This window comes from Arvicanthis niloticus, chromosome 6, assembly GCF_011762505.2.
Source record: "Arvicanthis niloticus isolate mArvNil1 chromosome 6, mArvNil1.pat.X, whole genome shotgun sequence".
NCBI lineage: Eukaryota > Metazoa > Chordata > Mammalia > Rodentia > Muridae > Arvicanthis > Arvicanthis niloticus.
This window is the reverse complement of record NC_047663.1, coordinates 96,874,164-96,892,519: the sequence shown is the minus strand read 5'-3', so window position 1 is coordinate 96,892,519 and position 18,356 is coordinate 96,874,164. Positions and strand designations below refer to the sequence as shown.

Below are 18,356 nucleotides of genomic sequence, written 5' to 3'. Positions count from 1 at the left end.
ACCTCTGCTCTAGATCCTATCAAGTGGACAATCATTTTTAACTGTCCCAGCATCTCCTTTAATCTGCTCACCTCAAAATTAACAGCTTCTTTACTCTCACAGAAGAGGATGAGAGAAGTGGGGACTTTCAGTTAACAGTGCAATTATGTTAGTGGTGTGCCTCGGAGGATGCCACCAAGCCTCAGCATCCTCAAGTGTGCAGACAGCCAAGTCACATGTACATCTAAGGGGAGCTGTAAGGATTGAAAAACAAAGTGCTGCACTTATTCAACTTAGCTCTGGAAGTTCTGTATCCATGTATCTATAAGAAGCATTCTGTATCCATGTATGCAGAATGCTTCTTATAGAGCCTAGACAGCCTCTCTGTCCATCTGATGGCCTCTACAAACCATTGCCAGGACCACACGTGATCATGGTGCCATTTCTTGCCTAGATCCTTTCAGGAGGAATTTTTAATTGTTATTTCTGCCATGAGCCATTGCGATTACTGCTTCTTTCAAGTGTGCCTTACCTTCCAGTCAGATAATTTCTAAGGCGATAGTGATTTAAGGTGTTCTCTCACTTAAATACTGACCTGTCGTTGGTAGTAATATAGAAAATGTTCCATATAGTTAACAGAGCCCTGTGTGTTTCCTGTATTTGCTGCAGTACCACTGTCCTTATGCCTCGGGCTACCACATTGGTGTCCTTTCATTTGAACTAGGCCATAGTCCTTTCTGCCTTGATATGATGACTATTAACAGGCAGTTCTCCAACAAACCAAACCAACAAATCTCTGCCTGGACGCTGCCAAGTCCCCTGAAGTAAATACTCAACACAAACATATTAAGCTCCATTAGGAAGAGATGTGCACAGGTGTGTCAAAGCAGCTTCCGGCTCACCGTGAACTTGGAACTCTCGGTCCTGCTTATGCTGTTCCTGACTACTCATGATATACCCCCCACCCTCACCTTTCCTAGTCAGTGCTTTATTATTCTAGATTATTTTAGATACCTCTTATACCTCTTGGCACCTGTTTTCAACTCAATTTACACTTTTATTTCAAGTACTTCCCTGATACTTACTGATGTGAGTCCTATTTCCGTGTTCCATTCTCTTTTAACCTGCCTATGAGTTTCTTGAAGGATGACATATGCCTGTGTCAATCACCCCTGAATCATCATGGCCTCTGAGCCTTCTAAAACACAGGAACTCAAAAACTACGAATCAATGAATGATACATATATCCACCTTGCATCAGGTACTATTCCCGACATTAAGAATAACAAGAAGCTGCCTGGAGTGCAGTGGCGACCAGACAGGCTTTGTAACTCCTGTAGCTTTACAGCAAAAGTAATGTTGTCTACGACTGCAAAACTCTTGGCTGTGCATTTAGTAGATTGATCTGTGTTTGACATCTAGGAGGAATGCAATAACTATTTTTGGATGTCAAGCAAAAAGTTATGTTTGCAAGGCATGTTCAGTATGAGAAAAGAGAATCGGCCCTGGTCCTGAGACAGTATCTGAAAAATGTTCAGAGAGAACAATGTTTTGATAGAGTCTCCAGCACAGGCAATTACGAATACTTCAGAATTGGATTCTGGCATGAGCAGGCTCCCTACTCACTCCAGCTTTCTTCCGGAGTCCATCTAACCCAGTTCATTTTACAAGTATGCTGAGTATCAGCAGTCGCCTGTATTACTGAGCAGCTACACACAGTGAGATGCCTGGGAACTTGGCAGGCCAACATCCCCGCCGTGAATAAAAATGATGTGGGCCAATTGCTCACCCCTGTGGAAGCCTAAGTGACTGTGAAGGCAGACTCCAGTCCCCCAGCTACAGAGAGACCTGCAGGTCCAGCAATCCTAAGCTGGCCCCCAGAAATGATGGGAAATTCAATTTCAAAAGGGTTGTTTGCAAAGTAATCCAATACATACAGTGTGTGCATTATTATTGTATTATGTTGAGTAATATCACATTTAAGGAGATTTCATAGCATCCTAGCCATGCACAAGGGAATATAAAACCAGTTCATAAAAGAGGAGCACAATTTCCCTTCAGCGTTCGTTATGCTCCCATTATCCCCTGAATAATAATCAGAGGTCCACTTAGTCTGACTTGGGAAGGAACAGATCTGTAATTACTTCAAGTCTACAATGTCCTTCCAAGGACTCAGACCCAGTATTGGGACAATGAATCCACAGAGAGATTGCAGCTCTCAACACCTAGGCTGAAGAAGGAACATAACAGTAACTCCAAAAGCATCCCCTCCATCTCCCATGATGGTGAATGTGGAGGGAGGACATACACTAGAACAAAGGGCTACATAAAACTGGATCCTATTCCTGAAGATTTCTTTCTACCATGGTTGGCTCTATGAAAAGGAATCACGTGATCCACCCTGATCTCACAACCAACTCTGGTTCTATCCCTACTGAAACTCCTACAGGAAATAGAAAAGTAATATGCTGAACATCTATCAAGAGAAATAGAAGACAGTTTGCAGACGAGATCCAAAATGACCTTCTTTGGTTCTACCCATGTCCAGTGAGACTCTTCCCGGTCTGTGTGCCAGTGGCAAGGACTCATAGGAATTTCATGTTCATCAGAGCGAATACAGATCTACAGGAAATGCCATGCTGGGGGGATTTCACTATACATGTCTTTGTAGGGAAGGGGCATTAGATGTACATTTTAACCAAAATAATGCTTTTATTTTCTGGCACTTTGCTTGCTAGGGTTGCCAAGGTGTTTTAGAAAAAGTGATGTCAGGATAGAGGTGGTAGTGTACGTTATTAAACCCAGAACACAGGAGAGTCAGGCAGATCGCCAGGATCGAGGCATTGCTGATCTACAGAGTAAGTTCTGGATCAACCAGGGTGATTTAGGAAAATACTGTCTAAAATATTAATTAAAAAGAAGAATAGGAAATAAAGAAAAATAATAACTTCATCATTGTCCAAAAATGGGAACGGGGGCTGGGAACATGAGATCCATGTCTCTCATCTCTCAGTGAAGCAGTTTGGTGACATTTGAGGATGCTTGTTAAGTCTCTTCCCTTAGCCATCAAAGTGAAGCTAAAACTAGCCACAGTCAGTTTATAATTAGTGGTGTTAGATCATGCACACATCGCATACTGCCCATGTCTGACACTAACCCTATCAAAAGAAGCCATTAAAAACTGATCACCATGGTGATGTCTGTTGTTCCAGCATAAAACTGGCTGAGGCAGAATAGTCAAGAGACCCAGGCTAGCTTAGGCTACATGAAAAGGCACTGTCTCCAAAAATAAACAACAAGAACTGCAACAACAATAATAATCATCTCAATGTTCATCCTATGACTGCATCTGACTAGATTAAAATCTGTATCAGTAGTGATGTAGGATTCTATGACAGAGAAGGGAAAGGCAGGTCATTATCTGTTTGTGTATCTTTATCTTTATATATTTTATATATTTATCTATCTAAATAACTATACATTGATATATAAATATATATGATACAGCTATGTGTAGGTTAGTGGGTGGGTAAATGGTTGGAATTTGAAATATTTTATTAAAACCAAAACCCAACGAATCCATAGGAGTACAGCAGACATCATCAAATGTCTATGAGCTCTTGCCACTGACACATAGACTAGGGCTGAAAGGAGAGGCCCATTGAGCATATTAAGCTTAGAAGGCTCAAAGGGGGTCTTCCTTGAAGTTACAGGAGCTTTAAACAACTGCTAAGAGAAAGGAGACTCTTCAGCGGATATACCACCTTCAAGTCCAGAACTCTAAGATCCTTTTCATCTTTTAATCAGAACTGCCTCTGTGAAAGCTCTCATTTTAAAATTTAGCCAACACATTTCACTCAAGGAAGATGTGCTCAAGGTCTGAGGAGGGCCTGCTGATTCACAGTACATAAGCATTTGTCAGGGCCAGGGACGGACAGCTCTTCCCTTGCAGGTTAGACAGTAAGCAGGACCAGGGATGGGCAGCTTTTTCCCTTGCAGGTTAGACAGTAAGCAGGACCAGGGATGGATCGCTCTTCCCCTGCAGGTTAGATAGCAAGTGTTGTTCCTCTGTGGGCTACATTTCACGGTCATGCTCACTCAATTCTGAGATCATGATGCAAAAGTGGCCAGAGGCAACTCATGAACCAATTGCTACAGTGTGTGCCATTCAAACTTTATCTTCAGAAACATGTGGTAGCCTAGAGTTGCATCGGCAGCCATAGCTAGCTGACTTCTGGCCTAGATTCTTAATGCTGAGGCTAAAAGCTTGGAAGAGGCCTGAGAGAAGGATCTAAGGAAAGGGTCTATAATGAGTTTGGGTCCTACTGATAGTTGGACCAAGCAGGGAGGAAACATGTAAGTGTTTTCATCAGACTGAAACATTCTCCCTTGGCCTGCAGGGAAAGGTCCGCTGAACACATTAAGCTTTTAAGACTCAAAGGTCCTTTCCCTGAAGTCACTGAAGCAGTAAGGAGTTGCTGGGGGAAAGGAGACTCTTCAGTGGAACTGCCAGCAGTTTGAGCAGGGAACTCCAGGAGTGCACCTTTCTAAGTTACCACGTATGTTGGCATGGCATTTACTTTCACTTGAAAATTTTCTTTGTATCTGGGGTGACTAGAAACAGTCTTCCCAGGAAATGTCATGCAGCAAGAGCCTTAAAGTTTCAGCAAGTACAACCAGATTTCCTTTCTCAGCTGCTGTGGTATCTCCTCAATTCTCTTCTATTAAGAGCTTACTAACTCCAGCTACTTAGACCTTTGTTGACTTTTTCCAAGGTTTTTTGAGAATCTTCATGGGCTTAATTATACTAACTCCTGTAAAACTCATGCTGCACACTTTCAAATAAAAAAATTACTTAAATTCAAATAATATACCCTGCCTCCTACTAATCTCTAAACTTCTATCTCCTGGAGGTAAGGTGACCTTGGAGTATTTTCACATGCATGTGCTGTTTTCTGCTCTTCTCTTGTGTAGCCCGCATATGAATGCCCCTGATAGACAGAGCCTGAAAACTTAGGCAACTCCTCTAATAACTGTTAGCCTGACTCTCACTTGCAAGCCAATCTCCTTTTATGGACCAAGTCTATCTCCTTTTATTTGAGTAGCAACTATCACATGTCTGGCCTCAGTTCAAAATAAAAAGTAGCTAATTCTCCCCTGCAAAGGGCTAGAGAATAATCTATTCAAATTACAGGGCTACAATGTGAAGCAAACGTGAAGGAGTCAAATACAATTTAGGTTATAATTAGTGATTTCCTTGTAGAAAGTTTCTCTGGGAAGTCTAGGTCTTTTCTAGTTGGTTTGCCAAGGGTTTGGAGGCCACACCATGTTCACTTTTTGGGATGAGTGGATCTCAGCAGGGAAGGGATGGATGGTGTTAGGGAAATAAAGAGAGAAGGGGAGAGAGAGGGAGATAAAAGAGAGAGGGGGAGATAGACAAAGAGCAGAGGAAGAAAAAAGAGAGAAGACAGACAGAAAGAGGAGGAGAGGAGAGTGAGAGAGAGGAAAGAAGGGAGGAAGGGAAAAAGAGAGAGAGAATGGGTAGGAAAGACACAGAGAAATAGTCACAGAGAGAAAGACAGAGAGAAAAAGAGAAAAGAGAAAGAAAAAGAGAGAGAGGAGGGTAGAGGAAGTGAGAAAAAGACATAGAGAAAGAGACACACACAGAGGCAGAGACATTGAGACACAGAGAGATTCCATGCTTCCATGCTCATGCTCGCTCTGCGGTTGTTCACACTCAATCTACTCTATTCAGACTTAGACCTTAAGTTTTGGAGGCAATGTTTGTTAAAATATGGGTCTGCCGTGATATTATGATTGAGACAGAAAGCAACAAATGTGAAGATGTGATCTCTGGGTTGTTCTGGAACCCACCAGGACTGAGTTTGTATTTATTTACTATCTGGGTCTCAGTTTTCCCAACTATAATTTTAGCAAACGCATACTATTCCTTGATGGGTGATGTGAATGAAATGGCTCAGAGAAGCCTCCGGTGAGGAGTGAAGAAGGGGAGTATGCTCTGACAGCCAGTGGATTCCAGCTCTGCTTCTCTTGTCTTTGTGACTTTGAGTATCCACTGTATTCTGGATTCCTCACTTAGGTAAAGAAGTGTAAACTACAGTATCTGGCTACTCTGAGTCTTTGGGGATTCAACCAGATCATGTGCATAGGCTTGAAGCTCTGCTGTCCCTGCCTCTAGCCTGAATATATTAAATGCTAGATATCACTTTTCTGGATTGCCAATAATGAGGGTTGCTTCATTTTCCCCTCCTTTCAGAAAAAAAAATATTTATTTTTTTCATCTCAAGATAGAAATTTATATTTCCCCTTTAAAGAACCAGAACTATTCATTTTCTTTAAACATGAATTTTATAATGTGCAACATGACAACTTTTTCTTAGAGAAAATTCACTTTTTAATCCCCTAAGAAGACTTTCATTCTCAACCCTTCAAATTCCACTAGTCCTGGTGACCTGGTTTGTTTGAGCTGCACAGTTGGACAACAGAGTGTTTTGTTTTGTTTGTTTTGTTTTATTCCTTTTTAAATGAGTTTGGCCATGTAGCTTTCTTCTCAAGGGCAATAAAAGTGCATAAAAGCCAGGTCCTCAAAGAGGGAACATTCTGTTCCTGATGTCAGAAGGATAGCCAATTCCCTAGCTGGGAATGACTTTCTTTTTAGAGGCCTGAAGATGGAGTCTATGAGGCTTTGGGACCTCCAACTGTTTTGGGAGGTCTCTTTCCCCCCTTTGATAGGTAGACTTTAGTCTTGTGCCTCCACAGGGCTTTTGCAATGCCACAGACATAGCTCTACATGAAAAGTTACCATTCAAAAAATTGATAGCTACTGTATGTCTCACAGATACAGAGGTCAAAAGCTCACCCCCCTTATTAGAGTGTTTGTACTCTGGAGTGACTGGCAGCAGGGGCAACAAGAAAATGCTAATCTACCTATCCATGAACCAAAATGGTACAGAAAAGCAGGATTAAGCTATATTGTACAACTACCATTAGAAGGGATGTCATTGGGCTTTGTTCAGGACATTGCACAAGGTGGCTTTGAGTACATGCACCCCCCGCCCCCAATCCACTATGGAATCCAAAAAACAGAGAAAGAAAAGGGAAGGATGGTCAGTGCCAAGATGCTATAGGGATAGGTTCAGTGTAGGGACAATTTTTTTTTCTTAGTTTATTCCCATTCTGGCTTTTGCTGTGGTATTTACTTTGTGATTCAGGTAGACTGATGTCCCTCTCTGTGCTTTCACAGACAAAACAGGTAGTTCAAACAACCAGGTAAGGTCCTGTCAGGTAAGGTCCTACCTGTATTTATTATAGTCAGGTAAAAATATCCAAGTGCCAAGAAACCTGCAATGTTTTCTCTCTTTAAAGGTCAAAGTTCACAAGTTAATGTATTTTGTTAATAAAATGCAGCATTACATGATTAAATTAGGAATCATATTTCATTGTCAACTAAGGCAAAGCAGGTTTTTTTTTTTTTAATTTATAAAACAAGAATACAAAGGGGAACCAAGCTCAAAACTCAAAAAATAAACAGATAACATTCATAAATGACAGCCCACAAAGCAAAATGGCAGCAGCTAACTATCCAAAATGGGTGCTAACACAAAATGGATACTAAAGTCCAAAATGGCAGTCACTGGTTGATGAGCAACTCGTCTGTTTCTCTTAACTGTAAACTCAGGTCTATTAAAGGCTTACTAAGCATCATGTCTGACATGTGACAATCCAATATTAATGGGAAAGTATTCAATTGCAGTTACTTGTTCTAAATTTGTCGCTATCATAATCCATTCTCTTTCAAGCATGTGTATTACATGTCTAACCCTGAGAGTATCTCAGTTTTTATTATAGCTTATGTGATCATTTTAGAACATGTATGGTGAGAAGATTAGACTAAGAGAACTCGTGGGTTTTATTCAATTCTGGCATGTTGGAAATATGGATGACCTCTTCTTTTACCTCTATCCTCAGAGAATAGTCTGATTCCTTGTATTGTCTTTCACATAAAAAGAACACAAGTTTTATAGAAACCATTATGAACCAGAAGAATATGTAAACACAAATTAAGGATATGAACTCATTGGTAGGCTAATGGGTACGCCAAATAGAACCTGCGAAATTGTATGATGCCTGCTCAACGTTTTCTCAGAGGCAAGCAGGAACAACTAAATCATTCACTGTGCTTATAAGTTTAGCAACATCATGTAAGACATTTGAAGTAAGACATTTGAGTCAGTGTTTGATACAAATGCAGCCTACTTCATCTTCTCACTATCCAGTCACTATCTCAATGTCTTCCAGTTCCATGTTCCTGTGCTCCCAAAGATTAACATCTTCATCAAGGATGGTCATCCTGACAGGGTAAACTTGACTGCAATAAGCATTGCAGGAAAAAGCAGAAAGCACCACACAAAACAGTAGATAGAGCTTCTGATTAGAACCTCCCTTGCAATGAAAACATGAACAAAGCCTCCTATTGAAACTCAGAATGCACCGGAGCTTTCCATATTTAGCAAAACAAGCTGTTCTTGGGTATTAGGAGCACAATATCAGGAATCTATTTTTCTAATAAATCTTCCACTGCTCGGTTCTTGATCTAGACTCAGGTCAAGGAGCACTTCGTATCAGTCTACTGTACTCAGACATGGTATTGGAAAAATATTTTATCTGTGAATTATTAAATATCAAATTGAATTTTAAAATCAATTTAGGAATTTTGTATTAACATTGACTTAACAGAAAGCAGCCTTAGGACTCCTATGGCATATTGATTTATCTGGATTTTAAATCTCCACCTATCTCTTTACTTCCTGGCTTATCCTTGAATTCTGTAGTCCAGGAAGTCCTTCAGTTTATGATCCTCTTACTTTAGTCTCTTAAGAGGCAGGGGTCACAATCCTATGGTACAAGTTCAGACTGCAGATAAAAAATACTTTAATATGTATAATTCCAATTCAAGGAGGCCAGTCTGACTTGGGGCTTCAGTGTCTATCATTGTGCCAAGCTCTTCAGTGACATCTCACAAATTCAAATGTATCTATATCTCCTATGCAGAGAAGAAATGAAAGACCACAGAGGTTAGTTGACATGTATCAGGTATCACATGTGATCAGAAATAAAATGAGATGTATAGGTCTATTGATTTTTAACTTTCAGTGTGTGTGTGGCTATGTATAATGTGTATTTGTTAGTGAGTAATTGTAGGTGAACACATGCCATAGCATATGTGTGGAGAAGACAGAGGATAGCCTTAAGTATCTGTCTTTGCCATCTACCCTGTATCAGACAGGTCTCTTTTTCTTGTTCTCTACTGGTTTTAAAGCTGCTACCTAGTCCATGAGCTTCTGGGGATTCTCTGGTCTTACCTCCTTCTCCTTCCTTACTGATGGACCATGGAGGTAAGTATATGCTATCTCTCCCCATGTTTTCTTATGAGTTCTGGGATTTGAACTCAGATATTCATGTCTGCCATATATGGTCTCTATCCACTGAGCCATCTTCCTAACACTGAGAATTATATGTTCTTTACCTAAATGACATGATGCTTATCCTGACCACACCCACGGAAATTATCCAGGCCATTTTTCCTAATCTGTCTTAAGAATTTTTCTAACATGTCAGCATCCAGAAAGAAGCCTCAGATTTTTGAAATCATACATGCACACACACACACACACACACACACACACACACACACACACACACACATACACACACACACACACACGTGTACAACCTTTACTCTTGGAGCTCCTCTGCTCCTCTCAGACATCCTATGTTGGTATCCATGTTCATGGTATTTGTTGGTCCCCTGAGATCTAAGCACTTAGTAACCAAACATGACTTTGAACATGATAAGAGTCATGTGTCTTGTTCCTACTCAATAAAGGGCTGTAATTTATTTTGAAAGCCATGGGTCATGCATTTTAAAGCATTTACAGGATGCTCAGACTCAGGAGGAAACAGGAGGCAATACCTGTAACATTAAGAAAGTGAACCTGAGCCAAGCAGTGGTAATGTACACCTTTAATTTCAGCACATTTTAGGCAGAGGCAGGCAGATCTCTGAGTTTAAGGCAACCTGGTCTACAGAGTGAATTTCAGGATATCCAAGACTACAAAGATAAAATCTGCCTCAAACAAACAAACAAGCAAGCAAATGAAGAGGAAAAAACAAATAGTGTTATAAATGTTATAGCATCAACAAAACAAAACAAAAAAGAAAGGAAGAAAAAGGAAGGAAGGAAGGAAGGAAGGAAGGAAGGAAGGAAGGAAGGAAGGGGATCCCATGTTGACAAGAGAGTCCAGTAGCATTGTCATCTAAAAAAATATTTTGAAGCCACCAAAACATATTGGACTTCGCTTAAGGCACAGGTCTCAGACCAGAGTAATTCTATGGCTGCAATCGCAGATCTGCTGTGGCCACCCCTGGAGTGACAGGAGTAGTTCTCACACAAAGGAGTATTATTTGTGGCTGCCATCTATTCAGAAGAGTGCAGCATGAACCCTGGCATGCATGGAGAAGCCTCTGGAACCTCCAGTCTATGCCAGTTTTGCCTTGCATCTGGCATGCCTGGGATTGAGCATCAACTCCCACTTTTTAGCTATAGGACCTGTGTAAAGCACTTGCCCTGGGTTCTGCATTTGGAGCGTTGGATGGTACAGTTCCATCAAGTGTGAGTGGGCAAACTTGAAGCTGAGTACAGGTTGTTCACACCACTGCAAAGAACACACTCTGACACTGAGCAAAAACACTTCTGCAGCTATAATTCCTTGCTTCCCAATATGATCCCTCTATCCTATTTTCAAGATATGTCATTTCTCAACAATTTTGCCAAATTTCCAGTATAATTCATTAGACTGAAATCCTCTGCAAAGGACAAGCACTTTGTATGAGTATTCTGTATTCTGTAAATTATTGGCTGATGACCTTTACAAGGAAAGAGATGAGGACCAAGGGAAACAAGGGGCAATGAGAATCCCAAGAATAGAAAGGTCCATCTATCAACTGGTCTCAATTCCTATAACTGATGGACTAGAGAGACAGATGATATTGGCAAACCCAGAGGCCAGGATCTGAAATTAGAGTGCAAAAATAATAATAATATCAGACTTGGGGACAATTCTGTGTCTATTGTCCTAGACTCTGGCACTAAACTTTTAAGGGGACAAATGGAGAGTAGGCAGAGACTGATAATTTACCACCAGAAGACCCAAATGTGGAACTCAGCCACGCCAGTTTAAAAGTCTTGACATCCTTTGCCTCTTTGTTCCCTTTACATCCCCAGTGCAAATCAAGGGGCACTAATACCACCGAAAAGATTTAAATCAAGAGTGGTGGTGTGGGTGTGTAATCTTAATTATTGGGAAACTGAGAACTTAAGAAGAAGAACCTAAGCCACATAGTGCCTTCAAGGTTAGGACAATTGCCATAGTAAGACCCTGTTTCTAGCAAAACAAAACAAAATCCCTAAAATAAAACAAAGTAAAATAAATATGAAAGAACGACCAACAGTCTAACCTGGCCTGCGAGTCTGTACAGGCTTCAAATGAGTTTCTCTTCTCTGTAATCCTGCTGATTCTTAAGGTACTTTTCTAAAGGGAAGATGGTCATACCCAGAGATGTACAATTGAAATAATTATGGACTGAGTGTTGGCTGCTATACTGAGATGAGCAAACAACTGCTTCCGGTTCAAATCAATGAAGGGTTTCTGCTAGTTAAGTAGCCAATATGTACATTTTAAACCCATGTTCTTTAAAGATATACTAAGAGATAGTCATTGATGATAAGAGGCAGACAAACTCTTTTTTTATTTTTACATCTAACAACAATTGTGTGTGTGTGTGTGTCTTCCTCAATCACTGCCTGCATTTCTTGCTGAGACTGGGATGCTCACTGAACCTGAACTCTGTGTTTCAGGTATTTTGCAGGTCAAGGAGTGTCTAGGACCCATCTGTCTTTGCCCCTCCCTTACCCTAAGTGTTGTGTGGCATTACATCTGGCCTCTGGTTCTTATGTTTGCTCAGTAAATGCTTTATCCTAATAGCCATCTCTCCAACCCTAAATGATTTGATCTCTAATGCAAGTTTAAATTACAATTTAAAGTTAATATACTATATAAATATACTATATATAACATAAAATATATATCATAATATATACATATATATAGGCATTTTCTAGTGTGTTCTAATATATCTCTGTCCCTCATAGCCACCTCTGTGTTCCCTGACCTGCCTCCTGATACCTCACTTCCTCCCTGAAAATCCCTCCCCTCTCTACCAATTGCACTTTGTCATTCTTCCCTGCCCCTTAAGGTCTTTTCTTTCCTTCTTTTTATTCCCTTTCTTGTTTTATGAACACACACATATACATATCCACAATTTCAAATCTAGGTTCTGAACATGAGGGAAAACAATGTAATTATCTTTCTGAGTTTGCCTGACTGTGCTGCACAATGACTTTTAATTCTACACAATTTCCAAGAAGGCAGAGTCCTTGCCCACCACTAGCAGGTCAGTGATCTTGTGCAGCCTCTATGGAAATCTGTATGATGTCGTCTCTAAACAGCTATAGAACATATGGGCACACGCTCACATAACTCTGTCATCACTCCATACCACAGAGAGATGTGAACATCCATGTTGGTTGCTGCATCCCTCACAAAAGCCAGGAAGTAAAACCAGTTTGCATGTCCATCAGCAGATAAATAGATAATGAAAATGTGCTAAATTGAGAAAATGGAATTTTCTCAGCCATAAAACATGTAAGCAATTAAACTGTAAGTTTAATTGCTTGAACAATAAATATCTAATGAACAAAAGATGGTATTTTTTAAGCAAGGGGTTTGTTTGTCTGCCCCATTCCTTGATCTAAAGGAATTACACAAAAGGTTGAGAAGTAAGACCCCATCACCAACTCTCTCTCAACTGTCTGATGGTATTAGGAAAATCTGGGGACATTGCTAACAGTCCTTCTAGAAACCACAGAGGCTTCTCTGACAGTTCTCCTTCCTGTCAGCAGAGCCCAAGCTCAGAGACTTGGCTCCAGGACCTGTGTTCTTTCTCCTAACAGAGTTCAGAGTGAGTGGGAAAGTGTAGAAGACTTAAGCAGACTGCAGAGGTGTTAAAAATAGAAGTCAAGTTGCTATTGGAGATACAAGGAGAATTCTCCACTCGCAAATCTCTAATTATAATATGTCAAGAGTAAAATACCTCGTCAGGAACAGTATCCGGGAGAATACAGCAATGGCTCTGTCAGCACCGTGATCCGTGATATGTTTGGAATCCTACACAAAATAGAAACTCAGCAGAAAAACGTCCTGCAGGGAATTGTCTCAACCCCTGAGGAATGGCAGAGACAACCTGCTAAGGCTTGTCTGTCCTTGCTTTACTTAGCTCTGGTTGGGAGCTCGAGGTTGCTCACTGTCTCTCTTTTAAGATCCTGCAATTTGTGTTAAGTCATGTGCATATATTGGATGTTCTTAGAGCCACCATATGGATGGAGACTGCGTGGCCTCCACAATGTCCTTAAAATGACATTAAGCATCATGGATATATATGTCAAAGGATAGTTATTCCAGGATAGCACTTTCCTATAAGGGATATCTTAGCTATTCTCCTACCACTGATGGCTTCTTTTTTCCCTATGGATTGTGCTACGTACATGTTCTAGAGCTGAGCTGTAGGTTCTGCCGAGCAGTAACTTTCTGTCAATATAAGACTATGTATCCAGCACTGAGAGAAGCATTGTTCTGACCTACTTTAGAGTTTAATTCCTTCCACATGCCATGTAGAACTTGAGGAGAAGAGAAATCAACTCCATTAAGATGTCGGGAGACAGAGACAATTTGAAGTAAACTTGTCATAGACAAGTTCAAATCAGGAAAAATCAAAAGTAGGCGATGAAGGCAGAGAGAGGAGATTGGCAGGCAAAGAGCAGATGGGCATAAGCCTGGGCACCTGAGCTCAGTAGCAAGCCTGCATGTATAAAAGCCAGGTGTGCTCATGGTGTGCCAGTAAGACCACTGCTGTGGGGTTAGAGACAGGAGACAGCTGGGACTTGGTGGCCTGCCAACCTAGCTGAAAAGACAGTGAGATCCAGGTTCAGTGTGATATCCTGTCTCAAGAGATTAGAGTGAAGAGAGACAGAAGTCATTCAATGTCTCCCTTTTACTTCTGCATGAGCATATACCCAGACACATATAAGAGTCTCCTTTGGGGACCAAAGAGGAAGAAGAATCTGCATTAATTATTTGTAGCAGAAAAGACATCATCTTTCTTCTACCACACCCTCTCCCACGGTGTGGATCACTTAAATGTGACCAGAGAAGAAAAAGTGATAGCCAGCCTCACCCCATAAGCACATTCTCCAAACTCAGGGATTCCCTGCCTTCAGATAGTCTAGGAATTCTTAGAAGTGTATTCCTGGCACAGGTGCTCAACTTCAGCAGGGGGAAAAAAGAAAGAAAAAAAAAAAAAAAAAAAAAAAAACCCTTCATATCCCCAGGCCTTCACTAATCCCCACACTGCAAAGTTAACCATGTACTGAGTTCAGGTCCTAAGTCTCCATGGTCCCACCCTTGTCTGGTTTCATTTGTAATCCGGTACCCTGTTTCTGACAGTCAGTAGCTTCTCTAATCCTAAACCTCACCATCTCAGAATTAGCTTAATAACTATTGTCTAAGAATTTTGTAAGTTCTAAAACATCATATCCAGGCCCTATCTCCCCTGATCATCACAAAATTATCAACAAATGACAAACCACCTCTTTTTTTTTTTTTTTTACTGTCTTTTCTGCAACTTGGCATTGTTATTTTCAATTCATCCATAGTGTTGCTCAGTCTTTTGCATTGATGAGTTCTATTCCATTGGATTGATCTAAGACAAATTGTTTATCTGTGGACAACTGTTTGTGCTTTCCATTGCATTTGTAGCTCCTACCTGTTGGCCAATATGACCACCACAAAACCCTGATAATCCAGAAAAGCAACCTAATGAACACATCCCAAGGAAGGCCAACCACACAGCAGTGGCAACATTCCCAATACCGAGAAGGGAGAAGCATCCCACAGTGCTTGGGCAGATCACTGTCAGTAGTGAGCACTCTGCACACAACAGAGTAGCAATGCCAAGGAACCATGGCAACATTGAAACCCCCAAGAAAAGAGTCAAATACCAAACACTTTGTAGTATAGTCTGGGATGGTGAGACCTGTCCATAAAAGGCCAATCCATAGATGTTGGAAAGAAGACGGGTGGGTGCCAGCCTGCTGGAGAACTGGAGGACTGACAGGGGATGAGAGACAGGGAGATCGGCTGGAAGAATTTGTTTCTGAGGAGATAAACAGGCTGTGGAACCAGATGGTAGGGATGGTCACGCTTGCAGAGAATGTAATAATGCCTCTGAGTCTGGTATACTAGGCATTGATTATAGGTGATATGTACACTGTATAGAAACAAAATCCAGACTGTGGAGGAAACAGAAAGTTTTTGAGTATGTGCTACTTTTACTGTGGTAAAAGCCTGCTCCTGAAATAGATACAGAGTCAAGCAGCAAAGCTACCCAGTGATTTCCTCTATTTCACAAAAGTATTATGTGCACAATAAAGTATTCTGGGTTCCCAGGGCCTTAAATGTGGAAGGAAAAGAGAACCTTATCTTAAGCCTTTAAAAGGCTGTATGCTAGACGTTACATGTGTCCATTTCTCTAAGGAACTTTTCAGAGGACATTTTCCCCAATTTCTCCTATGTGTTTATAGATTCTTAATTATCATAGGTAGTTCACAGATGAGCACCATCTAATTTTAACATAATTATTAATGTCATGTTTGATACTGGTCCACTATCCTAGTTTTAATATAGGGTGGTGATAGATAAAATGTATCTTTTTGTTCTGTTTGCTTGCTTATTTTTTAATCTCTCCAATCCAACTTTCAGTGTATATTCTTAAGGTCCAACACATGCTCCCTCACATCCATCTCTTCCGTATATGCCAGCAACAGAATCCCACCAACTACAGTTGGATGCTGTAGCTTAGTTGGTTGAGTGCTTGCCGAGCATCCACCAAGCCCTGGGTTCCAGTGCTAGCACTGCATAAACTGCTCATGGCCGTGTGCCCCATAATCCAGGACTTTAGAGGTGCAGAAAGGAGGGTCAGAAGTTCAAAGTCATTTTCACCTACACAGGAAGCTGCAGGTCAGCCTAGATTCCATCAGACCTGATCCAACAAACAAATAACACACCAGAAAGCGTGGACACTCAGAATATAGATGTGTCTCCAAGGCCAAGATGAAGATGCCTGGCCTAGAAATGGTACTAGCTTTGATTTAAGGTCAATAAAAATGCTCTGAAATCAAATTGTGGCAATGGTTGCACAGGTGTTCTCAAAATCAGCAAATCATACACTAAAATAAGCAAATTTGTTGTACCTCTACGAGTCCATGTTATGGCGCTCTGATTTGTTTTGCGATTGCATGTTTTGCGGAGATGGAGATGGAACCCGAGAACCTGACATGCTAAGCAAATGTTCTACCTTCTGTCCACATCGGCAGACCCCTACATTTCCATGAAATGGTTTTAAAAAGTATGCATTCCACTGGCATTGTGGAAGAGAAGAAAGCTTAGGATTGTGGGGAACACATCAAGTTAGACACAGAAAGAATAGATGGCCATGTCTGTTTACTAATATATACAGCTATAGAAAACTCATTCTTCAAAACAGATAAGGATACCCAATCACTAAGGAAATCTCTGGGAAGCTGGTGGTGTATGGAGAGATTTAGAGCTGCTTTGCTTGTCAAACTCCCCAGTGCACAGGGTACACTGTACACTACCAGCTACATGGCTAGGGCACCTGCTCAGGGACAACACCCTCCAGGTCGGGAACGTAGTATCCACTTACTGTGGCGGTGCCGGAGACGGTCTGCGCGCTGGTGTCAGCGCTCTGCTCCGAGTGCGTCTGTGTAGGAGGATACAGGTTTAATGTGTGGTCGGGGACAGTGGTCTGGCCGGTGTACTCTGGCGCGGGATGGGGATGAGGGGCCGTGTATTCTGCAGGGATGCCATTCTGGGGTGGAGCGAACTGCGCTGAGGCATAAGGCTGAGCCATGGTGTCAGGGGCGGCCGCTGCTTCCTGATTACCCTGAGGGAGGGAAAGAAAGAAGGGAAGAGAACACCATTAGAGCTTCACAAACAGAACTGTTCCCCACAGTCCAAGAACTGGGTCCCAGCATTCTTTCTAGGGCCCAGGTAGAGCCATAAAGGTTGGTCTCTCAGCCAAGCCTCACCACACACTATGAGCAATAATGATCATCATTATTGATTTACAGATGGAAAAGAAAAAAAAGATAAAGGAACACGACGTCACATTCTCCGAGACCTTCAATACTACTTCCTGAGACTGTTGTCAGCTCTGTACATCACTGCTGGATCCTCTTAGTTTCATCTCAATTTTGGACAAGGCTTGTTTCATGATGTCTATGGTGACAGTGAAGTATTAATTTAACATTGTGCTGAGCAGTCAAATGGCTTGAGTGTGTGCTTAAGAAACTAAATTCAACTACTGGGTGATTTGGAAGAGTCCCCGTAAAGATCTTATCAGTGGGGTATGTGTGTGTGTGTGTGTGTGTGTTTACACATGTGTCAGTATGTGTGCATCTATGTGTTGTTGTATCTATGATGCCCTTAGCAGTGATAAAAAAAATAGTCATGGAAATGTAGAGCTTAATTTAGAGAGACCCCCGCCCCCAATCATTCCACTTTCTCCCTTTTAGATGCTAGATGCTAGTTAACTCTTAGCGTCATTAGTCAATGTACATCATCCTATCTCTTTTTTTTAAATACATAAGTACAGGACATTATATAACAATTCCCCCTTCAGTTATAGCCTAAACATTCTGTATGATAATTACAGTCAAGTCAAAAGAATTAAAAAAAAATCCTGAATTCAAATGTTTCCATTTCTGGAAACATCTCCCTCCCTCCACCTCCACCCCCATAACTCCACCAGGCCTCACATACTCTAGATACACATATGCAGAAGGCATAAGAAAGTAGTGCAGAGGTTTAAAATGAGCATGGTCTCAAGAGATGTAGTTGTATAGCTAGAAAGAGAGAAAGAAAGGAAGAAAGAAAGAAAGAAAGAGAGAGAGATAGAGAGAGAGAGAAAGAGAGAAAGAAGGAGAGAAAGAAAGAAAGCAGAAAAGCAGGCAATTAAGCTTAGCTAACAGTGGCCTCTCCCATTTTCTATGGTCAATGACACGTTACATTAGTCATCCTGCAAGGATTCTGGGTACAAAGGTCATTATGGATCATCAACAGGAGACCTCAGCCTCTACTACAGTAACTTAAGCAAAGCTC

General features: G+C 41.2%; 1 protein-coding gene across 44 annotated transcripts in view; it reads right to left on the bottom strand.

The window, feature by feature from the left end:
* Rbfox1 (RNA binding fox-1 homolog 1) overlaps positions 1–18,356 on the bottom strand; it is a 2,075,913-nt gene that overhangs the window by 161,498 nt on the left and 1,896,059 nt on the right. For all 44 annotated transcript variants that reach the window (XM_076937363.1, XM_076937366.1, XM_076937354.1 and 41 more), the window contains one exon: positions 16,900–17,139. In XM_076937363.1, the coding sequence (XP_076793478.1) occupies positions 16,900–17,139 (240 nt within the window). The remainder of the gene's footprint in view (positions 1–16,899; positions 17,140–18,356) is intronic.